This window comes from Nannospalax galili, unplaced genomic scaffold, assembly GCF_000622305.1.
Source record: "Nannospalax galili isolate Female #2095 unplaced genomic scaffold, S.galili_v1.0 scaffold571, whole genome shotgun sequence".
NCBI classification, from domain to species: domain Eukaryota; kingdom Metazoa; phylum Chordata; class Mammalia; order Rodentia; family Spalacidae; genus Nannospalax; species Nannospalax galili.
The window spans coordinates 1,553,141-1,576,460 of record NW_008330297.1 but is presented as its reverse complement, the minus strand read 5'-3'; the positions used below and the strand labels follow the sequence as shown (position 1 = coordinate 1,576,460).

Genomic DNA, 23,320 nt, shown 5'->3' with positions numbered 1-23,320 from the left:
TAAAAGTATGGGTCAGGCCTGACTCAGCAGGACAGTTCCAGGAGCCATCTGGAGAAATGAGTGCCCTCCAAGTTTGGGCCCATTGTTTCTTTTTTTTTTTCATCTTTTGAGGCAGGGTCTCCCTGTAGCCCCAGCTGGCCTGGAACTTGCTATGTTGCTAATTGCCCAGGCTGGCCTTAGAACTCACAGAGATCCACCTGCCTCTGCCTCAAGAGTGCTGGGATTAAAGGCATGTGTCACCACACCCTCCTGGGTTAAACAAGGTTAAGAGGTGGGCTGTTCATTCAGGTATAACTGTAATGTGGTTCAGTAACCCCACACATCAGGGCAGGTGTGCTGGATAGCTTTAGTGTCAACACACCTGGGTTGAGGGAGCCTCAATTGGGGAATTGCCTTCATTGGACTGGCCTGTAGCCATGTCCATGGGGCACCTTCTTGATTGTTGAATGATGTGGGAGGGCCCAGCCCACTGTGGGTGCTGCCACCCCTGGGCAGGTGGGCCTGTGTTGCATAAGAAAGCAGGCTGACCAGGGGTTTAAAGGAGCAAGCCAGTAAGCAGCATTCCTCCATGGCCTGTGCTCCAGTTCCTGCTTCCAGGTTCTTGCCCTGAGTTCCTACCTTGAGGTCCCGGATGAACTGTGACCCGGGATATGTAAGCTAAATAAACCCTTTCCTCACTAAGTTGGTAGTGGTCAGAGTGACAATTACGAGTGCTGTGACAATGGAGGACAGACTAAGCAGGCCACAGTCGCTTTCTACCATGTCAGCTCGGCGTGTTAACCATCTTTATAAGCCAGAAGTCTTGTCTCTGAAAAGTGGGGTCAACATCTGCTCCAGAGGATTATCGGAAGGCTTAGATAAGACGATGTAGCACAGTTCCCATGCATAGTGGACATAAGTATTGGTTGTTTTACACCTCTAATTCTTCTGCTCTTTGTAGCAGGAAGACCAAAGTTCAAGGCCAGCCTGGGAAATTCAGTCATGATCTTGTCTCAAAAATGAGCAGGTGTGATGATGCATGCCTTTAATCCTAGCACAGGCAAAGGCAGGCGGATCTCTGGGAGATTGAGGCCGGCCTGATCTACATAGTGACTTCCAGGCCAGCTGAGGCTACAGGCAAACCCTGTCTCAAAAAAAAAAAAAAAAAAAAAAAAGGTGGGGGTTGGCGGCAGCGAGGTGGCTGATTGGATAAAGGCACTGTGGCACACGTGTGCACACACACAACAAATTAACATGTAAAATTAAATAATAATAATGACTTTTAGAGTGCTGGGGATATAAATTTAGTGGTAGAGCCCATCCCTGGCATTTATAGAGCCATGGATTCAGTCCCTAGTACTACAAAGAAAATCCTCTAAGATTAGCTTCTCTTGGGCTATGCCCTACACCCTTAACATGGCCCCTAAAATATTCAGTCACTTAATCTCCTCCCTTCCCTTTTTGTGATCTTCCTTCATTTTATACAAATGCATCTAAATTTCCCTGTTTTTTTAAAAAATCTCTCTGCTACCACTTCAAATTTTTTTATTCCTTTAATATCCAGGTGTGGTAGTGATTAACTCCTACTTTAATTCACTATCGTTTGTTTATTTTTGAGACAGGGTCTTATGCCACTCAGGCTGGCTCTGCACTTGCAATTGTCCCGCCTTAGCTTTCTAACTGCTAGAATTACAGGTATGTGCATGCCTGTCTCATTATCACTTTTTTTTGAATTCCCATCCATGTTTTTCCCCTTCTACAATCTGGCTTCTGTCACTATGTTACTGAAATTAATTAATTAATTGACCAAATATGTACAAGAATTTATCAGGATACCCATTCCAAACATAGTGCTTAGGAAGGAGTGAGATCTGTTTTTCAGCCATTGTAATACCATGTACCCGACAACATGTTCAATGGCTAGTGGTCAGTAAGGGCCCATTGTCAAATGCAGTGGCTTCTGCATTTGGACTCTGCGCTGCGGTTTGACCGCTCTGCTGGCTCTCCTGTTCCTTTGATCTTCGTATTTGCTTTGTAGTATCCTCCTAATCATGTAGGTGAGTCCCTAGGCATCAGTCTGCACTCCTTTTAACTTCAGTCTGTGAACTTCCTATAATTATGCACTTCATTGAGTGCAGATGTGTGGGTATTTTTTTCTAGGAAGAGAGTTTATCGTTCTTACCAGCTCCATAAGATGGTCTATGTTCCTTGCAAAAGAACACCCCCTACTTCCTCCAGCCCATGTTCAGGCATGTCTACTATCTGTTTCTTCCAATGATAGTATAACAGCTGCTTCAGCTGGCCTCCAACTCATGATCCACCTGCTTCAGTCTCCTGAGTGGTCAGAAAATCACACAGTAAATGAGCCAATACTCTACAGACATTTCTTTTTTTGGTCTGGATGTCTTCATTTCAAGCCTCTTGTGAAAAAGAAAAGAAAACTCCTCTCTGATGTCATATTTAGTGGTTCTATAGTATTTCGCTGTATTGATGCTTTACAGTGTAAGGCACTGGGTTCAACCCCAGCACCTAAGAAAATGCCAAATTCAAACAAATAAAGAACTGTGCAGTAAAAGGTTCTGGCAGTATAGTTCCAGCTTAGCTAAGTTAATGTAATCATGGTCTGATTTGGCACTCATATATGCCTTTTTGAACAATATTTAATTAAATTTCAACTGAGGGCAACAATGCAATGATTCTTTGTACAAGTGAAATATGTTTTCTCCCCCAAAGAGGAAACAAACCCCTTTCCATTTTGTGGGGATAATCATCCCTTTTCTAGAGAAATCATAATCCTTCTCTGCTACCCAGTAACTTAAGTAGTGAAAGGTTAAATGCTGTCCGCAAATGTTATATTACATATTGTAGAAGAGTGGGAATGAAAAGGCTAGTGCATACAAAAGTCTTCATAGTGAAACGAGGAAGTGGGGCGGGAGAGATGGCCCAGCGCTTAAGGGCACTGACTGCTCTTGTAGAGGACCCAGGTTTGAGTCCTAGCCCCTACATGGAGGCTAAAAACTGTAACTCCAGTTCCAAGAGATCGGATGCCCTCTTCTGACCTTTGTGGGCACTGCATGACACAGAGGCATTTATCTACAAACTTCCTGAAGGCAATACACTCATACCCATAAAGTAAAAATAATCAAGGAAATATTTAAAATGAGGAAGAATAGTGATAACTATTCTAGCCCTTATTCTCTGGCTGGTCACATGGTCATAGCTGGTATAATTATTATTTTTATGTATATGAGTGTATTGCCTGCATGTGTGTAAGTGCACCAGAGTCCTGCAGTGCCTGAAGAGGTCGGAAGAGGGTGTTGGATCCCCTAGAACTGAAGTTACAGATGATTGTTAGCCACCATGTGGGTGCCAGGAATCGAACCCAGGCCTTCTGCAAAACCAGTCAGTGCTCTTAACCGCTGAGCCATCTCTCCAGCCCATAGCTGGTGTTTATAACTATATTCTCCAGTACCCATTTCATATCCTGGTCACCTTCAGCAAAACTTAGCTGATTGTAGTTTCCTGCCTCCTTCTGTGGCCTAAACCTTAAAAATCTGACCCTTGTGAGCCACTGACAATCCTGCCTCCATTAGTCTGTCATCCTCCTTTCTTCCATAGGTTTTGGGAATAAGAAGAGTATCTTTTTCCTCATGGCCATTTTGTAATAGAAATCCGCTTTTTCCTTGACCAAGATTAATGCCTCAAAACAATAGCATACTCTTATTTACATTTGATTCCCCAGCATGGCATGAGCAAACCTGAGTAGCCAGGTGACAGCCTTCTCTCCCCATGTAATGTAACTGCTGGCGAATCTTTTGCTGGAGGCATTCTTCCCCTTAGTACTGAAACTTTTTTTTAAAACCTTTTTAATTTTTATTTTATGTGTATGAGTGTATTGCCTGCATGTGTGTGAGTGCATCCGTGTCATGCAATGCCTCCGAGGTCAGAAGAGGGCTTCAGATTCCCCTGGAACTGGAGTTAAAGATGGTTCATAGCCACCATGTGGGTGGTGGGAATCGAACCTGGGTCCTCTGCAACAGCAGTCAGTGCTCTTAACCGTGGAGCCAACTCTCCAGCCCCAGTACTGAAGCTTTTAACTCAAAGTTGTAGAAAGTGGGAAACAAAATATCACTAGCAGATTTCTAGAAGTAACAATGAGAAGATCGTTGACCATTTACAGATCTGATTTCTTGACTTTGAAGTCCTATAAGAGAAACATAATCATATATTGAACACTGATTTACAGCACAAAATACATATTGAAAAATATTTTCCTGCTCCAAAAGGTGTTGACATCATAGCTGAGTTTTCAGAAAGCCACACCTGATTTTACATGGTCGTTTAAGGTAATGGAGCACATACTCAGACCAGTGAATTTCATAAATAGCCAATTTGCACAATTCATTCTCAATAAGTTCCTTGACCAGAAACAACACGTGGTGGTATATCATAACAATGAATATGGCATTCTGTATGTCTATACAATAGTGATTTGTGAGCAGCACTGTGGGTCAGAAAGGAAAATATACTCTTCTTCTTTAAGTGTCTACTTAAGTGTCTTCTTTAAGTGTCTACTTCAGTGACAGTCAATAGCTTACCCAGTCTTACCTGAGTAATTAACTGGCCACAGGGGCTGGCTCATCCTCCTGAAGAATGGTGCTGTGATATGATATCATTGTCAGTTTCTTTTTAAAAATGTTTTTTATTTTATGTGAAAAATTATACTTTATATGTGCTTTGCCTACATGTATGTAAGTGCACCATGTGCATGCAATGCCCTGCAGAGGCCAGAAAGGGGTGTCAGAACCCCCAGAACTGAAGCTACAGTTGTGAGTGCTGGAAATCAAACCCAGGTCCTTTGGAAGATCAGGAAGTGTTTTAAGCCACTGAGCCATCTCTCCAGCCCCTGTTAGTTTCTGATATTGGCAGATTGGGCCTTTAATAGTGGCCTTAGCCAGATTTGCTGTGAGAGTGAAAGGCATTTGTAACTGCCATGACTACTTTTTTTGTGGACCCATTGAGGAAGAGCAGGAATGGATGGGAAAAGAGATTGCCTGATATCTATTATAAACATGCTCTCTGCATAGGCTGCTCTTTGATTGCCATTCATATGCGGCACTACTATACTATCTCCACACTTTATTTATACAGAGAGCTCTAACTACCTGCCCATTTTCTAGATTGCCTCAATAATTTCGACTGTTTTTCTTCTAATTACCTATCCATCCAGCCAAATGATTAGCTTATGAATTACCACAGACCCCTAACTCTTGCTATCACTCCTCCTGGGAAAAACTAACAACCAAATATACTGGTAAAGTTCTGTCCACTGGGCAGTTTTCTCTCACCACTTGCCTTCAGCTCCCCTGTACCCACAGTGAGACTGTAGTGCAAACCACCTACTTTAGGAAGTTATGTCACATTAGGCGGACCTGTCTGTAGATCAGGCCCCTATTTTTTCTTCTTTGGTCAACTGGTCATAGGGTGTTCTCCATAATGCTGAACGGACAGGTTGGAAAAGAAGAGGCAATGTGGTAGAAATGTGGGCCATGTGCATCTGTACTATTTCTCATAGAACTTTCTTCAAGACTTGCTTGAGAATGCACTTGTACATAACACTTTGATGATGGAATTATGTAGGAGACACCAACATTTATGGGTTGGTAATTTTCACATTAGACTCTGTCACACTCTTGCTCATGTTTGTGTTCCATAGTCTCCACTAAGACTAAGTGACAAGTCAGAATATCATTCTCAATGGAAATTACTTCCCTGCAGGGATAGCGTAGATGCTCTAAAACCCTATAGTTCTGCACTGTGGTTCACTTATAGGCACCATCAAAAGTGACAGAAAGCACCCTTATGTGCCGTAGACATTACAGGTAATATCAGATTTGGCGGGTCATATGGACCAAGAGCTTTCACTTTAATCTTTTAATGGATCAAAGCTAGCAGCCAAAGCCAGGCATACTGGTACATGCCTGCAACCCCAGCAATTATCAGACTGAGTTAATCATGAATATGAGGCCAGGCTGGGCTATACAGTGAGAGCCTATCTCAAAAAAACAAACCAAATAATACCACCACTAGCAATTTATTGGATCACTTGGTAAAATAGGCCCCAAACAATATGATTCAATGAGCTATATGCTGCCTATAAAATCCCAAGTGTGTGTTTCTCAATGAAAGAACTAGTCAAATGCAGCAACTCTAATTATCATGGAAAAAGCTCAAATGTTACAGATCATCTATTGACCCCTAGAAATAATGTAACCTAGTGTGTCAGTTTTTAATTTTCTTGCCTGTGTATTTGGATATAAATGTTATTATAATGTTATTCTTCAGCAATTATGTTATCTACTAACTAAAAGCACAGCACCAGTGCATGGCATCCTAGAAAAATTCATGGTTCAATAACAGAGCAAACAAAAACAGTTCAATAACATGTCAGCCTGCTCTAGATGTGTATAATCAGTCACTTTAAACTCTGCTCCAAAAGGAAGTTGACAGTTGTATAATTTTTTTAATTAAAAAAATATTTTTGGTCTTTTCAGACAGGGTCTCCCTGTAGCCCCAGCTAGCCTGGGACTCAGGGCATAGACCAGGCTGGCCTTGAACTCACAGGGATCTGCCCGCCTCTGCCTCTTGCATGCTGGGATTAAAGGCCTGTGTGACCACACCCAGCCTAGAGTTGTAGAATTTTAAAGGATCCTATTAGAAAAGAAAAAAAAAAAAAGAAAACCAAAAATCCAACCAAGCCATCTCCAGAGCTAATTCTGCCATGTAGTTTTATTCACTTGGATTGTAAATGAAGCCCGGGCAAAAGATGTCGATTCACCCTGGAGTAGTAGAAGATGGGGTGGAGAGAAGCAGATAAATTAGTACATCCCCAAAGACCTGTTAGTATTTTTGATGCACGTAGGTAATGAAGGCGAGAGAGCAGAATGACTTCAAGAATTTTGGTTAGAATGATTTTAGCATTTATCAACACAGGGGTGATTGGGGGAGAGACAAAGTTGAGAGAACAATAAATAATTCAGAATAATATTTTGTTCTGCCAAGTACTGTCAATGTTAGCATCCAGGAATCTTTGTGGAGCTGTCCTGTTGATGTTCCTGATAGACATGGACTGGATTTTTTTAAAAAAAGGATAATATAGTGCTTTGGCAGTTATTGATAATAAGTGCTGTTATTTTTAGCACCCCGATATAACGTGAAGAAAATGCTTAGCGGTTTTGAACTCTCTTAATCCCTTGAGGGAAAAACAGAGACTAGAAAAGGAGGCCCTTTCCAAACGTTCCCATTCATCGTCCAAGTCTGTGAACCTGGAGTTTCCAGCAGCCAATCAACGTCCAAGAGAGCTGGTAGGCGGGGCCCGGTGGCGCTGAGCTCTCCGCGGCTCCGGCTCGGCCACGTCGGGAGCCCTGCAGGTCCTTGAAGGTGCAGAATTACCAGCCTGGCTCTCAGTAACAAAACGAGCTCCTGGTCCCCACTTAAGTTTAGTAATATCACGCAGTATGTAGTATTTGATCATACCCTTTAATCGATCAGTGTGGTTTCTTTTCTTTAGTAAGTGTGACGACTACTTCCGAGCTTCAAGGACCTGGCGGTCTTCTTCTTGCGCATGCGCGGGGGCGGGGCAGGGCGGGCGCGGGACTGAGGCACCGAGTTCTGGCCTTACGGCCGCCGACATGGAAACTCTGTACAGGGTCCCGTTCTTGGTGCTCGAATGTCCCAACCTGAAGCTGAAGAAGCCGCCCTGGGTGCACATGCCGTCGGCCATGACGGTGTACGCGCTGGTGGTGGTGTCGTACTTCCTCATCACCGGAGGTAACGCGGGAGGGAGGGCGGGGAGTGCTGATCTCGGTGCGGGACGCCGGGCCAGAGATCCGTGCTGAGCTCGGTGCCCCCCCAAGTCAACGGCCCTTGAGGCCTGGCCTGTGGCTCCTCGGCCGGCCTCGCCGAGCCTCGTCCAGAGATTCGAGTTAGAGATGTTTTTCCAGCCCAGATTGTTATTTTTTAATTACTTGCTGTGCGTTATTTGACGGAGGTTTTCGGAACCACTGTTTCCGTGGTTGATCCAGAGGGCATGGGACCCCTAAACTTCTCTTTATCTGTGGCCCCTGGAAACTGGAAGAGATCTGACAACCTTTAGGTTTTTCTTTCTTGTCAAATCCGAGGATCTGGGTTTGTTTTGTGTCCACTCCACCAAAGTAAGAAAGGAAAATTTCCAAAACCATGATTTTTGAGAAATACTTGGGCTTGGAATTTAGGCTTGTGAAAAGATATATATCTCGCAAGCGTAAGTTGAAATTCCAGAAAATAAAAGGAAATATATATATAATTAATATGTAACATATAAATATATAAATGGAAAGCATCCCTGTTCTTCTCAGTTGTCTGTCTACCAGACCCTTTCAAGTGGAAAATGAAGAGGGCGTGGCCTTGGTGAGTTGGCAGTCTGTCTTCCATCCTTTCAGACATCACCCTTTGGAGCTCCTTCCAGGATTTATTCAGGAATGCTTTTAGATTCTAGGAAGTGGTGTACTTAATTCAGGTTCGCAAGAGTGGGTCCACTTTTTTTGTTTTTTAAGGCAATAGCCTTATCTTTATTTTCGTTGCTATTTTGTGAGAATTGAAGAGGTAGAAGACTGACAGGTGTTAACTTCAGAGTACCTTGAGTTTATGCCCAATCTAGAATACGTTAGCAATAAATAATACTAAAAAGTTTTTTTAAAATAATTTTTGTTGAAAAGACACTATCTGATGTTCCATTAGCGTTAATATTTGCTCAACACATTAAGTGGTGTATGTTGAAATAATGAAACTTGAAATGCATTTGATTTTTTAAAAAAAGAAAAAGTGTTTTTACTAGTCTGTTTCCTGTAACTCTTCCTTCAGCGACAGAGCTTTTGCAGGAAACTTAAGTTTTCATTTTGGCCACCTTGGTTGGTGTTTGTAAATCAGGAGGGGAATCTCTGCCTCAGTCACTGGGTGGAAGTGGAAAGGACTCCTTTGAGTGGTCAGGGCCACAACTCTTACAGCTAATCAATTTGACCACTAGAAGGGAGACTCCTCTAACCTGTGTGTATCTTTGTGCATAAAATCAGCATCACTGACACATACGAGGATGACTGAGTGACTGTTAATCAATGCTGGGGTAAGAGTGAACAGCAGGCCTTGCCTTCCTTGAAATGTAATTGACACATGTGAAATACCACATTCTTTGTTATACAGAAGTTGTTATAAGCATCAATTAGAGTGTGTTTTCTGAAGAAATGACCTGTAAGCATGAATTTGAATGATTGGAAAGGGTGTCCTAGAAAAGAAAAAAATAATGGACAGATAGTTTGCTTAGATCAGAGTTTCTTAAACATTTCACCCTTGTGACCTGTTTTTGCCTGGGAATTTATTGTAAAATCCTGGATATATTTGTTTATAAACAGATATACATACCAAATATTTAATGATAATGACTTATGAAGAAACTTACTTTAATACAGTTACTTACTTTACATACAGTTTTACCATTTAAAAAAATTTTTTTTCTTTTTTTTGGTCTTTTTGAGACAGGGTCTCCCTGTAGCCCTAGCTGTCCTGGAACTCACTATGTAGACCAGGCTGGCCTTGAACTCCCAGAGATCCGCCTACCTCTGCCTCCCAAGTGCTGGGATTAAAGGCATGCACCACCACGCCAAGCTTAAAATATTTTTTTAAAAAGAAAATGAGGTTGGTAAACTAGATGGAGTATTGCTGGGAAGACGATGACTGAAAAGTATCCATTGAATTTGGCTGCATGGAGGTCATTGGCAGCCTTTGCACAAAGGATGCCCGAAGCCAGATCAGACAGAGTTGATGAACCAAGGCCTAGTTTGCTTAATTCTTTCCAGGACTTTATCTTTAAGAAAGTAAGCAAGACATAGGACATTAAGGAAGAGCTGATGTAGGAAGGAGAGCTTGAAAGGACAGGATTGAGAAGAGATCAGGGAATAGAGTCCTGGTAAGTATAGGAAGGAGCTCACATTGATAATGCAGATGGAGTGAAGGAGGTTCTTGAATGTAGGTACCAGGGTGTGGAGATTTGCCGGGGCAAAGACAGGAATTTCTGTGTGATGGTTTTGTCAGGTCAGGGTGAGACAGACTGGTCTGCTATTTCATAAGAGAAACTGAAGGGGAGGTTATTTAAGAACAGCAGCAGAATAAGAGAGTAGATGATGCTGACAGTGGAGGTTGAGGTATAATGTTGATAGCATTAATACTGATGATCATGATTACATTGTGACATGGGGGATTGTTGGTTGGTATGATGCCTTACTCCTGTAATCCCAATGCTTGGGAGGCTGAGGCAGGAGAATTGCTTGAGTTGAGGCCAGCCTGGATTACATGGTGAGTTCCATACCAACCTTAGTTACAGAGACCCTGTCTCAACCAACCAAAAAAGAAAAAGTTTTACATTTAAGCAAGATAATTTCCTCAGTTTGTGGGAATAAATCCAAGGAGTTGGGGGCATAATTTTGTGTGCTAAAATAGATCTTTAATAATAATAATATAATAATTATCTCCCTTATTATGGAGTTATTTTAGAGTATTAGAATTAGTAAATTTTCTTTATGAAGTTGATACCTCTTTTAAACCTTTTTTTCTCCCCTTTTTTTGAGACAGGGTCTTAAAAATGTAGCTTTGGCTGACATGAGTGAAACTCACTATGTAGACCAGGCTGGGCTCAAACTCACAGAGATCTGTCTGCCTCTGCCTCTGGTGTGTTGGGAGATAATATTGTTTTAGAAGTCTTTCTAAAACATAGAATATCCAAATGGCTTATCCAAAGCTTAGAAGAGTAGCTGGATCTGATTTGATTATAATAATAGATCAAAGCAGTACTATTTAAATGTAAATAAATGGTTAGTGGCAGTGAAAATGAGTCTTTTTTCTTTTTATTTATTATTTTTATTTTATATATATGAGTGCATTGCCTGCATGTAAGTAGGTGCTCCCATGTTGTGCAGTGCCCTCAGAGGTCAGGAGGTGTTGGATCCCCTAGAACTGGAGTTACAACTACCATGTGGGTGCTAGGAATCAAACCTGGGTCCTCTGTAAGAGCAGTCAGTGCTCTTAACCACTGAGCCATCTCTCCAGCCCTGTGAATTTTATTTTTAAAACAAAAACCTAATCTGGATTCTTCTTTCATTTAGGAATAATCTATGATGTTATTGTTGAGCCTCCAAGTGTTGGCTCTATGACTGATGAACATGGGCATCAGAGACCAGTAGCGTTCTTGGCTTACAGGTAAGATACCAAGAAGGATTTGGAGATTGGAAAGGTAGTTGGGGCATGCCTGGTTGATTATTTAAAGGTACACAGCAGAGCATGGTGGTGCTTGCTTTTTACTCCAGCACTTGGGAGGGAGGTGGAGGCAGGAGGATCTTCAGTTTTAGGCCAGTCTGGGCTATATAGTGAGCTTAAGGCCAGTAGTGAGACCCTGTCTCAAAAAAGGTTTATTGGAATTAGTCATGTCCATATATATATATTATCAGTGTTACCCTATAAGTACCACTCCGTAACCAACAGGTGCTCCTAATTTATTGATTATCTGTAGCTATTTTTTTTTAATATTTTATTTTTATTTTATGTGTATGAGTGTATTGCCTGCATGATTTAAATGCACCTGTGTTGTGCAGTGCCTGCAGAGGTCAGAAGAAAGTGTCAGACTCCCTGGAACTGGAGTTACGAATAGTTGTTAGCTGCCATGTGGGTGCTGGGATTTGAACCTGGGTCTTCTGCAAGAAGAGTCAGTGTTCTTAACTGCTGAGCCATCTCTCCAGCCCCTAATTTATTATTCGTTTTTAATGTGTGTGAGTGTATTGCTTGTGTATATATGAGTGCACCTATGTTGTGCAATGCCTGCAGAGGTCTATAATTCTCCTGGAACTGGAGTTACAGACGGTTGTTAGTTGCCATGTGGGTGCTGGGAATTAAACCCGAGTCCTTTTCTAGAGCAACCAGTGCTCTTAACTGCTGGGCCATTTTTCCAGCCCCACAACTATTTCTTTTTTTTGTCTTTTTGAGACAGAGATTCCCTGTAGCCCCAGCTGGCTTGGAACTCACTTTGTAGATCAGGCTGGCCTCAAACTCACAGAGATCCACCTGCCTCTGCCTCCTGTGTGCTGGGATTAAAGGTGTGTACCACCAGGCCCGGCCTGCAACTATTTCTTAATAGAGTGTATTCATTACTTTTCTGTTGCTGTGATAAAACACCATGACCAAGGGAACTTATAAAAGGAAGAGTTTATTTGAGCTTAAGGTTCCAGAGGGATCAGAGTCTGCCATGGTGGGGAGGGATAGTGACAGGATGGCTGGAGGAGAAAGCAGAGCACTCACATGTTGAAGCAGGCACAGGAAATGGGAGCAACTGGAAATCCCACAAGGCTTAAGAACTCTCCAAGGCAGCTGCCTCCAGCTTCCTAAGTCTCCCTGAACAGCGCCACCAACTGGGGACAAAATGTCCAAATACTTGGAGCCTGTGGGGGACATTCTTATTCAAACCACCACATAGAGAAATTTACTTTCTCAGAGAATTCAAGAAAACTATATTCCTAGAAAAGTCTGATATAGGCTGACAGGTAAAGGCACTTGATGTCAGGCCTGAAAACCTGAGTTCAGTCCTCAGGACCCATGTGGTGGAAGGGAAGAACTCTCACATGAACTCTGACCTTCACATGCACACTGACATGCATGCCCATACACAAACACAAGCATATAAGACAAATAAATAAAAATATAATTTAAAAAAGAAAAATATGCTTGAAGCTTATATACAGATTTGCATGTAAGGGTTACAGTTTCTTCCTAGAGACGTTGTTGGGATCAGAGGGCCTTAATTAAGAATTCATGCTTTAAAGATATTTTCCTTTGAAATGAAAAGCTTACTAATCATTATGACTTCAAGAAGCATAAATAGTTCCTACTTAGTTTGAAATTGATAGAAATTTAAATAGCATAACTTTTCAAAGCTAAAGTTTTGTGTAAAGAATTTTCATATATTCATGTTATTCAACTTTTCAAATAATTAAAATGAGTGTTGATTTTACAGATAGTGTTGCTAGTTGATATTTTGAAACATTTTTTACCACAAGCTACGTGGTCAAGTTAATTTTTTTTTTTTTTTGCGGCGCTAAGGATTAAGACTTGGGAGTTCTAGGCAAGCACTCTACCACTGAGCTGGGTCCCAGCCAAGACAAAGGTCTTTATCTGCTTCATTCATTGCTGAATACCTAGAACTAGAGCAGTACTTGATGTGTAATATACTTCTCAATCATTGCTCCCAAATAAACGAATAAGCAAGTGCATATCTAAAGGTTTGGTAAATAGTTGTAAGGACAAAACTAAAATGTTAGCACAAAAGTATTTTAGCATGAAATAGAAATAGGAATTTCAACCTAAAGGGGATAAATTGCATTTTTTTTTTTTTAAACAAATACTCATTTGTTTTGCTGTGGTCTTTTCTTTTTCAGAGTAAATGGACAATATATTATGGAAGGACTTGCATCTAGCTTTCTGTTTACAATGGGAGGTTTAGGTTTCATAATTCTGGACCGATCCAATGCACCAAATATTCCAAAACTCAATAGGTTTCTTCTTCTGTTCATTGGATTTGTCTGCGTCCTGTTGAGTTTCTTCATGGCTAGAGTGTTTATGAGAATGAAATTGCCGTAAGTAAGATACTTTGTATACTAAGCAGTTTACAAATTGGTGTAATAACTTAGACAACATAAATCACAGGAGGTTTAATTTAACACTTAAATGTGAAAAAATCCAAGAACTAAAGAAATTGTGATTTGCCTCAGATTATAGTTATAGTCAGTAACAATTGAGATCAGTACATCTTGGCTTTTACTAAACGAGGAAATTTAGTTGTTTTGCCTCAGCATCACTGAGTGGAGATGATTATTTTTTCTCTAAAATGTCTTTCAGTTAATATGTAATTCCAGTAATAATAAGGAAGATTTTCCGGCCATAAACTGCTGCTGCTCTTTCAATGTTGGTGTAGGCTTGCTCATTCCTAACCCAAAAATCCAAAGCTTTTGATGGCCAACAAGATGCCACAGTGGAAAATTCCACACCATAAAACTTTTGTTTCGTGTACAGAATTTAATATCATATAAAGTTCCTTTCGGCTACATGGATGATACATATATCATAAATGATTTTTTGGTTTGAGTTGGGTTGAGGTTTTTTGCGGTGCTGGAGGTTGAACCTAGGAGCATTGTGCTTGCTAGGCAGGTACTTGAGCCGGGGTTTATCCCCAGCTCCCCATAAATGAATTCTATATTTATATTTGGGTTCTTATCCCTAAGATACCTCATTACATATGCAAATACTAAAAGATCTGAACTCTCAGCTGGGGAGATGGCTCTGAGGACCTGAGCTTACATTTCCACCCATGTGAAAAGGTGGGAATGAATATGTACCTCTGTGATCCCATGCTAGAGAGCAGAGATAGGTGGATTCCCGGAGCTCACTGGCCAGCCAGCCTTTCTGAGTCTGTGAGGTCCATGTTCAGTAAGAGGCCTGTCTCATTCTGAACTCTGCCTGCACATGTACCCATATGTACACTTGCACATAAATGTGCACACACACACACATAAACATAAATACTCCACATACACCTAAAAAGGAAAAAAAAAAAAAAATCTAACACTTCTGGTCCCAAAACTTTTGGATAAGGATGTTCAGCCTCCATGACGAAAACCCGTTAAACCTTAGATGGGAGAAAAGTATTGTCCCATAAGAAGATGGGGAAGGGCTGGAGAGATGGCTTAGCAGTGAAGAGCCCTGGCTGCTCTTGGTTATGGGTTTGGTTCCCAACGCCCACATAGCGACTAGCAACTGTCCGTAACTCCAGTTCTAGGGTATCCGATGCCTTCTTCTGACCTCTGGGGCCCTTGTATGACACGGGTGCACTTGCGTACATGCAGGCAATATGCTCATACACATAAAATAAAAATAATAAAAATAAAATAATAAAAAATGGTTGGGAAAGGGTTAGATTGATTTAAAGAAAATTAAATTAAAGGGTAGTATTGATTTAAAGAAAATTAAAAAATTTTTTTTTTGGTCTTTTTGAGACAAGGTCTCCCTATAGCTCCAACTGTCCTGGAACTTACTATGTAGACCAGGCTGGCCTCAAACTCACAGAGATTCACCTGCCTCTGCCTCCTGAGTGCTGGGATTAAAGGTATGCGCCACCATGCCTGGCAATTTAGAATATTTTTTAGAAGAAAGATAAATTGTTTTTGTGGAAATATATAATTCCATCTGAGCTCATTAATTTGAAATTTAGGTAAGTCTGCTGATGTTCTCATAATTCCGATTTCACCTGGGATGCGTTAGGAGCCACAGGAACTCAGTACTTCAGTTGTTTTTTAGGATCTGTATTAAGCATCAGATATCAGCCACACTGATATTTTAGCATGCTTGAATTTTACAAGTTCACTTGTCATATGGCTTACTCTGTCTTCGGCCTTGAACATTCTTGGGGTAGTCAGGCTACTTATCCTATAGTTACATTCCTGACTTAACCTTGGTGGAATGGGAGGAGCTCACATGGGGTTCTTTGCTGAACTTTTCTGTGGCCGTGTAGCCCTCGCAGGCTCCTACCTGACTCACTTTTGTCTGAGGAGATACTTCTGACCACTGGCCAACTTATATGAAGACTTAGGTACAGTAACTTCGTTTAGTTCTTTTCTCTGCCCTTTTGGAGGTGATTCACCTGGTAAAGTATACTCTTATACCAGAGATTGGACTTTTCCATAGCAGATCAGGAACAGTGGCCGTCAGAGAGGATAAAGAGACTATTAAAAGGTAACACCTGCATCTGGAGAGGTGGCTCAGTAGTTAATAACACTAGCTGCTCTTGCAGAGAACTTGGGTTCAGTTCCCAGCACCCACATGGTGGCTGACAACTAGTTCCAGGGGATTCGACACCCTCTTCTGACCTCCGCAGGCATTGCATGGCACAGGTGCACTTACACACACGTAGGCAATATCTCATATACATAAAATAAAAATAATAAAATATTTTTTTAAAAAGCAACACCTGAGCAGGCCTGGTGGCGCACATCTGATGGCACTACTAAGGCAGATCTAATTAGAATTGGAATTCAAGGCCTGCCTGATCTATATAGTGAGTTCTAGGCCAGCCATAGCTACATAGGGAGACTGTCTCAAGACATAATGGCCCCTCACTCAAGAAAGAAAAAAACCCTCCTGAAAGCAGGGAAACTTTCCAGGCATAGCGCACACAGAACCTTTGCTGGTCTCACCCTTTCTGATGTCCTCATTCTTCCTTGTAGTTAAGTCTGTCCCAGGAATGTGTGCCAAATAAGAACAGAGGTTAGTTTTTACTTTGAGCATTTCACTTCAGGTGGCACAGCGTGCTGCCTGTTGCTCACAAAAAACAAACAACTTTAGGAAGTGTTTAATTCTCTGGATTTTGTCCATCTTCACATTTATGTAATGTTTATATATATAAACATTGCCTTCCTGTCCCTGTTAAAAAAGTCAGTGTGCAAGACTGTTGGCTAAATTCAAGTTTGAGGGTAGGGAAATAGGGTAGGACTCTGGGGTTCAGTAGCAAGTGTCTTTAGATCTCACCAAGCACGACAGAGGTCTAAATAGGAAATCACTGCTTCCTGTAACTTGTCTCAAAATTGATTTTAAGATTTGCATTTTCAAGAGGAAGGAATTTGTCTTTCAATTTTTTTTTTTTTTTGGTCTTTTTGAGACAGGGTCTCCCTTGTAGCCACAACTGGCCTGGAGACTCATTATGGAGACCAGGGTGGCTCACAGAGATCTGCCTCCTCTGTGCTGGGACTAAAGGCATGTGCCACCATGCCTAGCCAGTAGTTTCTCTCTTTGATTCTCATAATTAGCTGAGATGTCTGCCGAGATGTAGAGTGGAAGAAACCATGGACAACTTCCAATGAGAAGGGAAAGAAATCTGTTAACTTTTCTGGAGTATTTTCAGGCCCTGCACAGATGGTGCATGAGGTCAGCAGATTGCACATAGGATGGTTGTAGCTCCTATCACCGGCAAGGAAGTTCTCTGGAATTATAAATGTATATAGACCTGAAGAAAGAAATGATGTTTGGACCCTGAGTAGAAGATCTGCGTGCAGATTTATACCTGGGTTATCGATAAAAAAGAGTTCATGCCTTTAGCTTCTAATATTAGGCAGAATTTTAATATTTTTCAACTAAATTTTTTATTTTTGGGAATTTCGTACATGTATATAGGGAAACATGATTATATCTGCTCACTGTTTCTCCTTCCAGCTCCTCCCAAGTCCTCCCCAACAATTCCCTCCAAAATTCATACTGGTTTTTGATACTCCACAAAGTCCAGGTAGTGCCGCCCGTATGTTTATGGGTGTGGGCCATCCACTGCAGCATAGGAAATCCACCAGTGGCTGCTTCTTTTGAAAATGTCTATTTACTCAAGCCGTTCTGGGGATTGAAGTCAGGCCTTGTACATGCTAGGCAAGTGCTCTCCCACTGAGCTGTATCCCCTCATAGAATCATTAAAAAGAGAAAAGAAGAGAAAGAAACTACATGGCATGTTGTAGTGCAGTGGCCTAGCTCAGGCTAGTACTTGGTTGCAGATGTATTTACAGGTTTCTGCATTTACACATGTCTGTTATAAAGCTGTATATACAACCGTTCTAAGTAGTACTGTTATATAATTGAGAACAAAAATCGCATTTAAAGGGCTGGAGAGATGGCTGAGCAGTTAACAGCACTGGCTGCTCTTACAGAGGACCTGGGTTCAATTCCCAGCATCCACCTGGCAGCTAACAACCATCTATAACTCCAGTTCCAGGAGATCCAGCACCCACTTCTGACGTCCACTGGCATTGCATGACACAGGTGCACTTAAATACATGCAGGCAAAACGCTCACACACAAAAAATAATAAAATAACTGTGTTTTGGTCTTTTTGAGACAGGATCTCCCTGTAGCCCCAGCTGTCTTGGAACTCACTATGTAAGCTGGCCTTGAACTCACAGAGATCGGCCTCCCAAGTGCTGGTGGGATTAAAGGTATGCACCACTATGCCCAGCCTCAAAAATGGCCATTCTTGAAATCGGTACTCAAGTTTTTCTAACATGGTAAGAAAAACCTGGGACCTCCTGAATAAATCCTAAAATCACAGCAGCAGTTTAACAGAACAGATGTTCTCTTAAAGGGATGTAGGAAATGAAAAAATAAGAATATAGAAGTGAATTGATACTATTTAAGACATGACATGAAGCACATAAGAGATTTTTTTTTTCCATGTAACTAAACTTTACAAGTGTTGAGACATCTTGTTTCTAAGCCAGGTGTATTGTTGCACACCTGGAATCCCAGTACTTGGGAGATGGAGGCAGGAGGACAAGAAGTTCAAGACCAGCCTCAGCTACATAGCAAGTTTGAGGCCTGCCTGGGCTACACGAGATTCTGTCCTTTTTAATCCTTTCTCAGGTGTTTATATTTTATTATTATCACCATAAACATTTGTATTCATCAGATACCTATTTTTTCATGTCTGAACTGCAGTCTCTGTGTCGCCCAAGTTGGTTTTGAGCTCATGAGCTTGGGTGATCCGCCTAAGTAGCTTAGACTGCTAGCACCCGCTCCGTAGCTGGCTTCTACCCATTTTCTGGACACTGAGCATTAAGAATTTTGCCTTTGTGTCTTAGGGTGATTTTACATTTATACTTAGACTAGTACTACTCAGTTTATGACTTCAGTGTAGCCTGTCACTTCTCTTTCATCTCTTTCCTCTTTTCTTAGGTTTGCCGATTATTCTGATTGGAGGAATACTAAACATTTTACTGTGGACACAGTATTTGTACATATTTAATAGTCTAGTGACATTTCAGTATATATGCATTTGTAGTTATCAGGTCACAGTAACTGGTATATCTATTTCTTGGGACAAATGTTATTTCTTCATGTTAGGAACACTCCAAATTCTACTGGCAATTTTGCATTGTTCATTAAATAATATTCAACCATAGTTATCCTGTACTGTGGAACATTAGAAGTTACCCTGTGCAGCTGAGGCCTGTACTCATTAACCATACTCTCCGTCCTTCTCTCCCCACACCCTTCGGGCCCTGGCCCAGAGAAACCTTGGTGTTCTGCGACCATCCTTGCAGGTGTTTAGACTCTGTTTCATTAGCTTCCACAATTGGAGCTGTATTCCAAAAAATTAAGGCCATAGAGTCTGGTATGTGTGGTTTCTTTCAGTGAGTAACATCTTGAATCCATGATTCTTTTCTTTTTTTCGCAAATGAGAGGGGGGCAGGGGGAGAACAGTGAAATAAAGCAGGTGCACAGCTGCTGGGGACGGTGGAGGAGAGGAGTGAGGAAGAGCTGGTGTCCAGCTGTGGGCTTATGCCTACTGGCTGTCAGACTTGGGGTTACTTCTGTGAATTCGTCTCAGGTTCTAGATCTGTTTAGTGAAGGCAGTAGCACTTAGAGACCATTGAGAGTAAGTGAGAAAGCATCTTATAGGCTAGTAAACCTAATATGTTTTTCACTGGAAAGTTAATCCTTAAAGTTGTTTCCAGTTGGGTTTTCTTCCAATTTCAAAAAGGAAGAAGTAAGCCATTACTGTTTCTAAAAGAGAAAAGTTTGTTTCTGGGACTCCTGGAGCAGGGTTGAGGAGACTTGTATCTTATTAGTGCTGGTCATTCTTTTCTGGCCCAGCGGTTTTGACCACTTAACTGTTCCATACAGTTCCATACAGCCTCCAATTTCAAAAAGGAAGAAGTAAGCCATTACTGTTTCTAAAAGAGAAAAGTTTGTTTCTGGGACTCCTGGAGCAGGGTTGAGGAGACTTGTATCTTATTAGTGCTGGTCATTCTTTTCTGGCCCAGCGGTTTTGACCACTTAACTGTTCCATACTGTTCCATACAGCCTCCTAGCTGTACAAGAGGAGGGGGCCTGGCAGGATGGCTCAGCAGAGCTCATGAACTGAGTTTGTTCTCTGGGACCCAGTCTGTGGAAGGAGAGAGCCGACTCCCATAAGGTGTCCTATTACCTCCACAAGTGTACTGTGACATATATGCACATGCACACACACATACACACACTAAAAATTTTAAATCAAAATAACTCTTATTTGGTTATTTTATATACTTTTGGGGGGCATTTCTGGTGTTAGAACCCAAAGCTTCACATGGTAAGTAAGCACTTGCCATACAGGATTTTAGGATTATTGCAAGGAGAGACTTTGGTGCTGGTGCTACCTTAGCACCGTGCCTGCCTTAATATATAGAGGGGCTTAGTGATTATTGAACAAGTGGCTACCTTAAAAATCAAAGTTAAGTAAAGGTCTTTCATGGTGGCTTCTGACTATAGTTTTAAATTGCATTTATTTATTATTTATTTATTGTCTGTGTTGGGGGAGGGGCATGTGTCCTGGTACATATGTGGAGGCCAGAGTACAGCTTGAGGTAGTTGGTTCTCTCCTTCGACTATGTAGGTTCATGGGATCAAACTCGGGTCATTATGCTTGGCAGCAAGCATCTTTTGGAGCTCTCAGTTTACCCTTTTGTTTATTTGTAAACATCAGACATTATAGTAGCAAACTTATGTGGTGTCTTCCATGTCAATGTATATACTCATAGGGCCCTTTTACTATTTTATTTAGTTTGGGTGAGGGTGGGAAAGGTAAGATGTGCTGGGTTGAACAGAGTTGTTGTAAAGGTGTTATGTTAAATGGCAGTTCTCAAAGTAGATGACTGGTCTGCTACTGCAGGAGAGTGCTAAGTCCAGATTGGCTGCATTAGCTCTCATAGATCTAGAGAGTCAGCATAAGTCCAGAAGTTGGGAGGGAGGAGAGTAAATCTTTTTGTAAAAAATATATTATTTTTATTTTCTATGTATGAGTGTATCGCCTGCATGTACGTAAGTACACCTGTGTTGTGCAGTGCCCAAAGAGGTCAGAAGAGGACATCGAATCCCCTGGAACTGGAGTTACGGATGGTTGTTAGCCACCATGTGGTGCTGGGAATAGAACCCAGATCCTCTGCAAGAGCAGTTAGTGCTCTTAACCCCTGAGCCATCTCTCCAGCCTGAGAGTCAAATTCTTAAATGTTTGTTGTGTGCCAGCCATTGTAGTAGGCCTCAGTGAGAGAAAGGTGTTTATAATTCTTACTTTACAGGTGAAAACACTTGGCATTCTTGATAGTTGCAGCTTATTACAGGAGTGACGTTGCTGTATGAGAGCATTCTCATAGATAAGCCTGTTGGCCAGCCTTACCCAGTGAGTGATAGGAGCAGGTCCAGGGAGTAAGTTCTGAAGGCATGCTAGTGAGAATAGCATGTAATAGATCATTTAGTAGTTCGGATAGTACTACATAATTTTTCAGATTTTATTTTGTCCTGATCCTGAAAATTATTTCTTAATATTAGATCTCAAATATTTATTGCAAATGAGAAAAGTTGGAACATTTATACTGTACTTGGTTCTTTAAGGAAGATTTTAGGGCCCAACTTACACATTGAATAAAAGGAACTCTTTCTTGCCTGATTGGCTTGAAAGTTGACCTCTGTGAGCAGCGCTGAAGTCTGTGACTGCTCTCTGCCACCTCCCAGGTGCACAGAGTGCAGGGCAGGCACCTCTGCACTTTGCAGAGGGCTCCGAGGCTCGGCATCCAGTCCCTCACTGCCACCTCTAGTGATGGTTAGGGTTTTTGGAATCCAAACCAGTTTCCACTCAAAGTTTAATTTTGTTGTAATTTTGAGTTCCAAAGGATTCTCTGACTATAAACTTTAGCCTTTATGTAGTATTTTTATTTTTCTGGTTCTTAATGTCTAATTCTGTGCTAGTTAGTATATCGCTTTGTAAGTTTGTACTTTGAGAGGAAGGAGGCTAATTCTTTATTGGGGTAAGGGGAGCAGGATATGAACCAAGGGCAAAAGTGAGGAGGAGCAGCTATATTTTAGGGTTGCCATTTGATTCATAGGTGTGAGCACTTTGAATTGCTGCTTCCGGTTTACTCTTTGTGTCTATAAATTTTATTTCTGCAGGGGCTATCTGATGGGTTAGTGCCTTCTGAGAAGAACAGTGGATGCTGGATTTGCTCCTGTTCATGAGGCTTTAAAGGCAGAACCAATCCCCGGTGCAATGTGGAAACAAGAGCAGCAGTGAAGAAGCAGCGGGTGCCGGCCTGGCACTGCAGCCGCCGGAGCTCTGTGCCGCCAGACGGTCCATCACAGTGTTTTTCCTGCTGACCTGCTCTGTTGTACCAAGGATGTTAAGTGGCATTTCTTGTTTTTTTTTCTTAAAGAATATACTCCACTTCTAAAACTATGATATTGAATAAAGTGATTATTTTTTACAACCCCCTTATCGATTTTTGGATATGACATTTCTGATTCTCAGAAATTTAATGTAATCAGGAAGATCCTGAGAGCTGAGAAATCTGGACAGCTGGTCAGTGCGTCCAGCGGTGCTTTGCCGTTTAATGGTGTGTGCGGTGCTGTTTCAGGTTCACATGCAAGACTTCCCTGGACAGCACGACATGCAAAAAAGAGCAGAAATAAGTAATTTTCTAATTTAACATCTTTTATGTCTATCATTTTTGCTGAGTGGTAATTAACCTTTTGGGTTTATAAACTACGAAGTGCCATCTTGTGGCATTCTTAGGTATGTTGGTAGCCAGAGAACTTAACTACCTTGGTTAGGTTGCTTCGCAACGGAGCAGTCCCCTGTCCCTATCGATACCCTGCATAGTTGCATAATTATGTTGTATGTTTTGGACACATCTCTGGGCCAGTCCTTTCCATTCTTTGACAGGCTATGGCCTTCACTTCTCCTGTGGCTCAATTCGTTCTTATCCTAAGACCTATAATTTTACAGTAAGGTTTTCAGCTGAGTCCCCTTTCCCTTCCAGGTTAATGGGGGATCGTATTATAACTGCGTCAGTAAAAATTCACTCATTTATTCCGAAAGCTTTGACTAGCTCTTTATGCTCAGCAGCACAGGATGAATGAGATGAATAAAGGCTCCGGCCTGGTCGAGCTTCCATTGGATACAGCAGATCAGAATGCTAAAGCTGTCAGATTCTCATAGCTGCAGCAGGAAAGTAAAACAGTTAATGAGAGTCACAGAGAAAAGGGATGGCTGTGCTCCGAAGGAGGGAAATGACCTCAGACTTCAAAGGCTTGGTTCAGTATTAATTGTAGTTTTTATTTATCCTTTGATCATATTTTAAATTTAAAACCCTAAACTGATAAAATTCAAGAATGTCTACTTTTCCTCACGGTGGTGGAGTCGTTAACAGTT

At 41.5% G+C, this 23,320-nt stretch overlaps 1 protein-coding gene across 2 annotated transcripts; it reads left to right on the top strand.

The window, feature by feature from the left end:
- Nucleotides 1–7,610: 7,610 nt before the first annotated feature.
- Nucleotides 7,611–22,384, top strand: Ostc (oligosaccharyltransferase complex non-catalytic subunit). 2 transcript variants are annotated; one of them, XM_008843566.2, is made up of 4 exons: nucleotides 7,611–7,809; nucleotides 11,172–11,265; nucleotides 13,491–13,688; nucleotides 22,063–22,384. In XM_008843566.2, the coding sequence occupies exons 1-4, from the start codon at nucleotides 7,671–7,673 to the stop codon at nucleotides 22,079–22,081; spliced, it is 450 nt and encodes a 149-aa protein (XP_008841788.1). In that variant the 5' UTR covers nucleotides 7,611–7,670; the 3' UTR covers nucleotides 22,082–22,384. The 2 variants fall into 2 exon arrangements, with proteins under 2 accessions (XP_008841788.1, XP_008841798.1); XM_008843576.3 differs by lacking the exon at nucleotides 13,491–13,688 and having other exon boundaries at nucleotides 7,629–7,809.
- Nucleotides 22,385–23,320: the final 936 nt, after the last annotated feature.

Bases quoted from the DNA above. Each gene is read 5' to 3' on its own strand.
- Ostc (XM_008843566.2), top strand. From the start codon at position 7,671: ATGGAAACTCTGTACAGGGTCCCGTTCTTGGTGCTCGAATGTCCCAAC. The intron at 7,810-11,171 runs GTAACGCGGGAG...TCTTTCATTTAG, and splicing joins GTACTTCCTCATCACCGGAG to GAATAATCTATGATGTTATT. The intron at 11,266-13,490 runs GTAAGATACCAA...TTTCTTTTTCAG, and splicing joins GTAGCGTTCTTGGCTTACAG to AGTAAATGGACAATATATTA.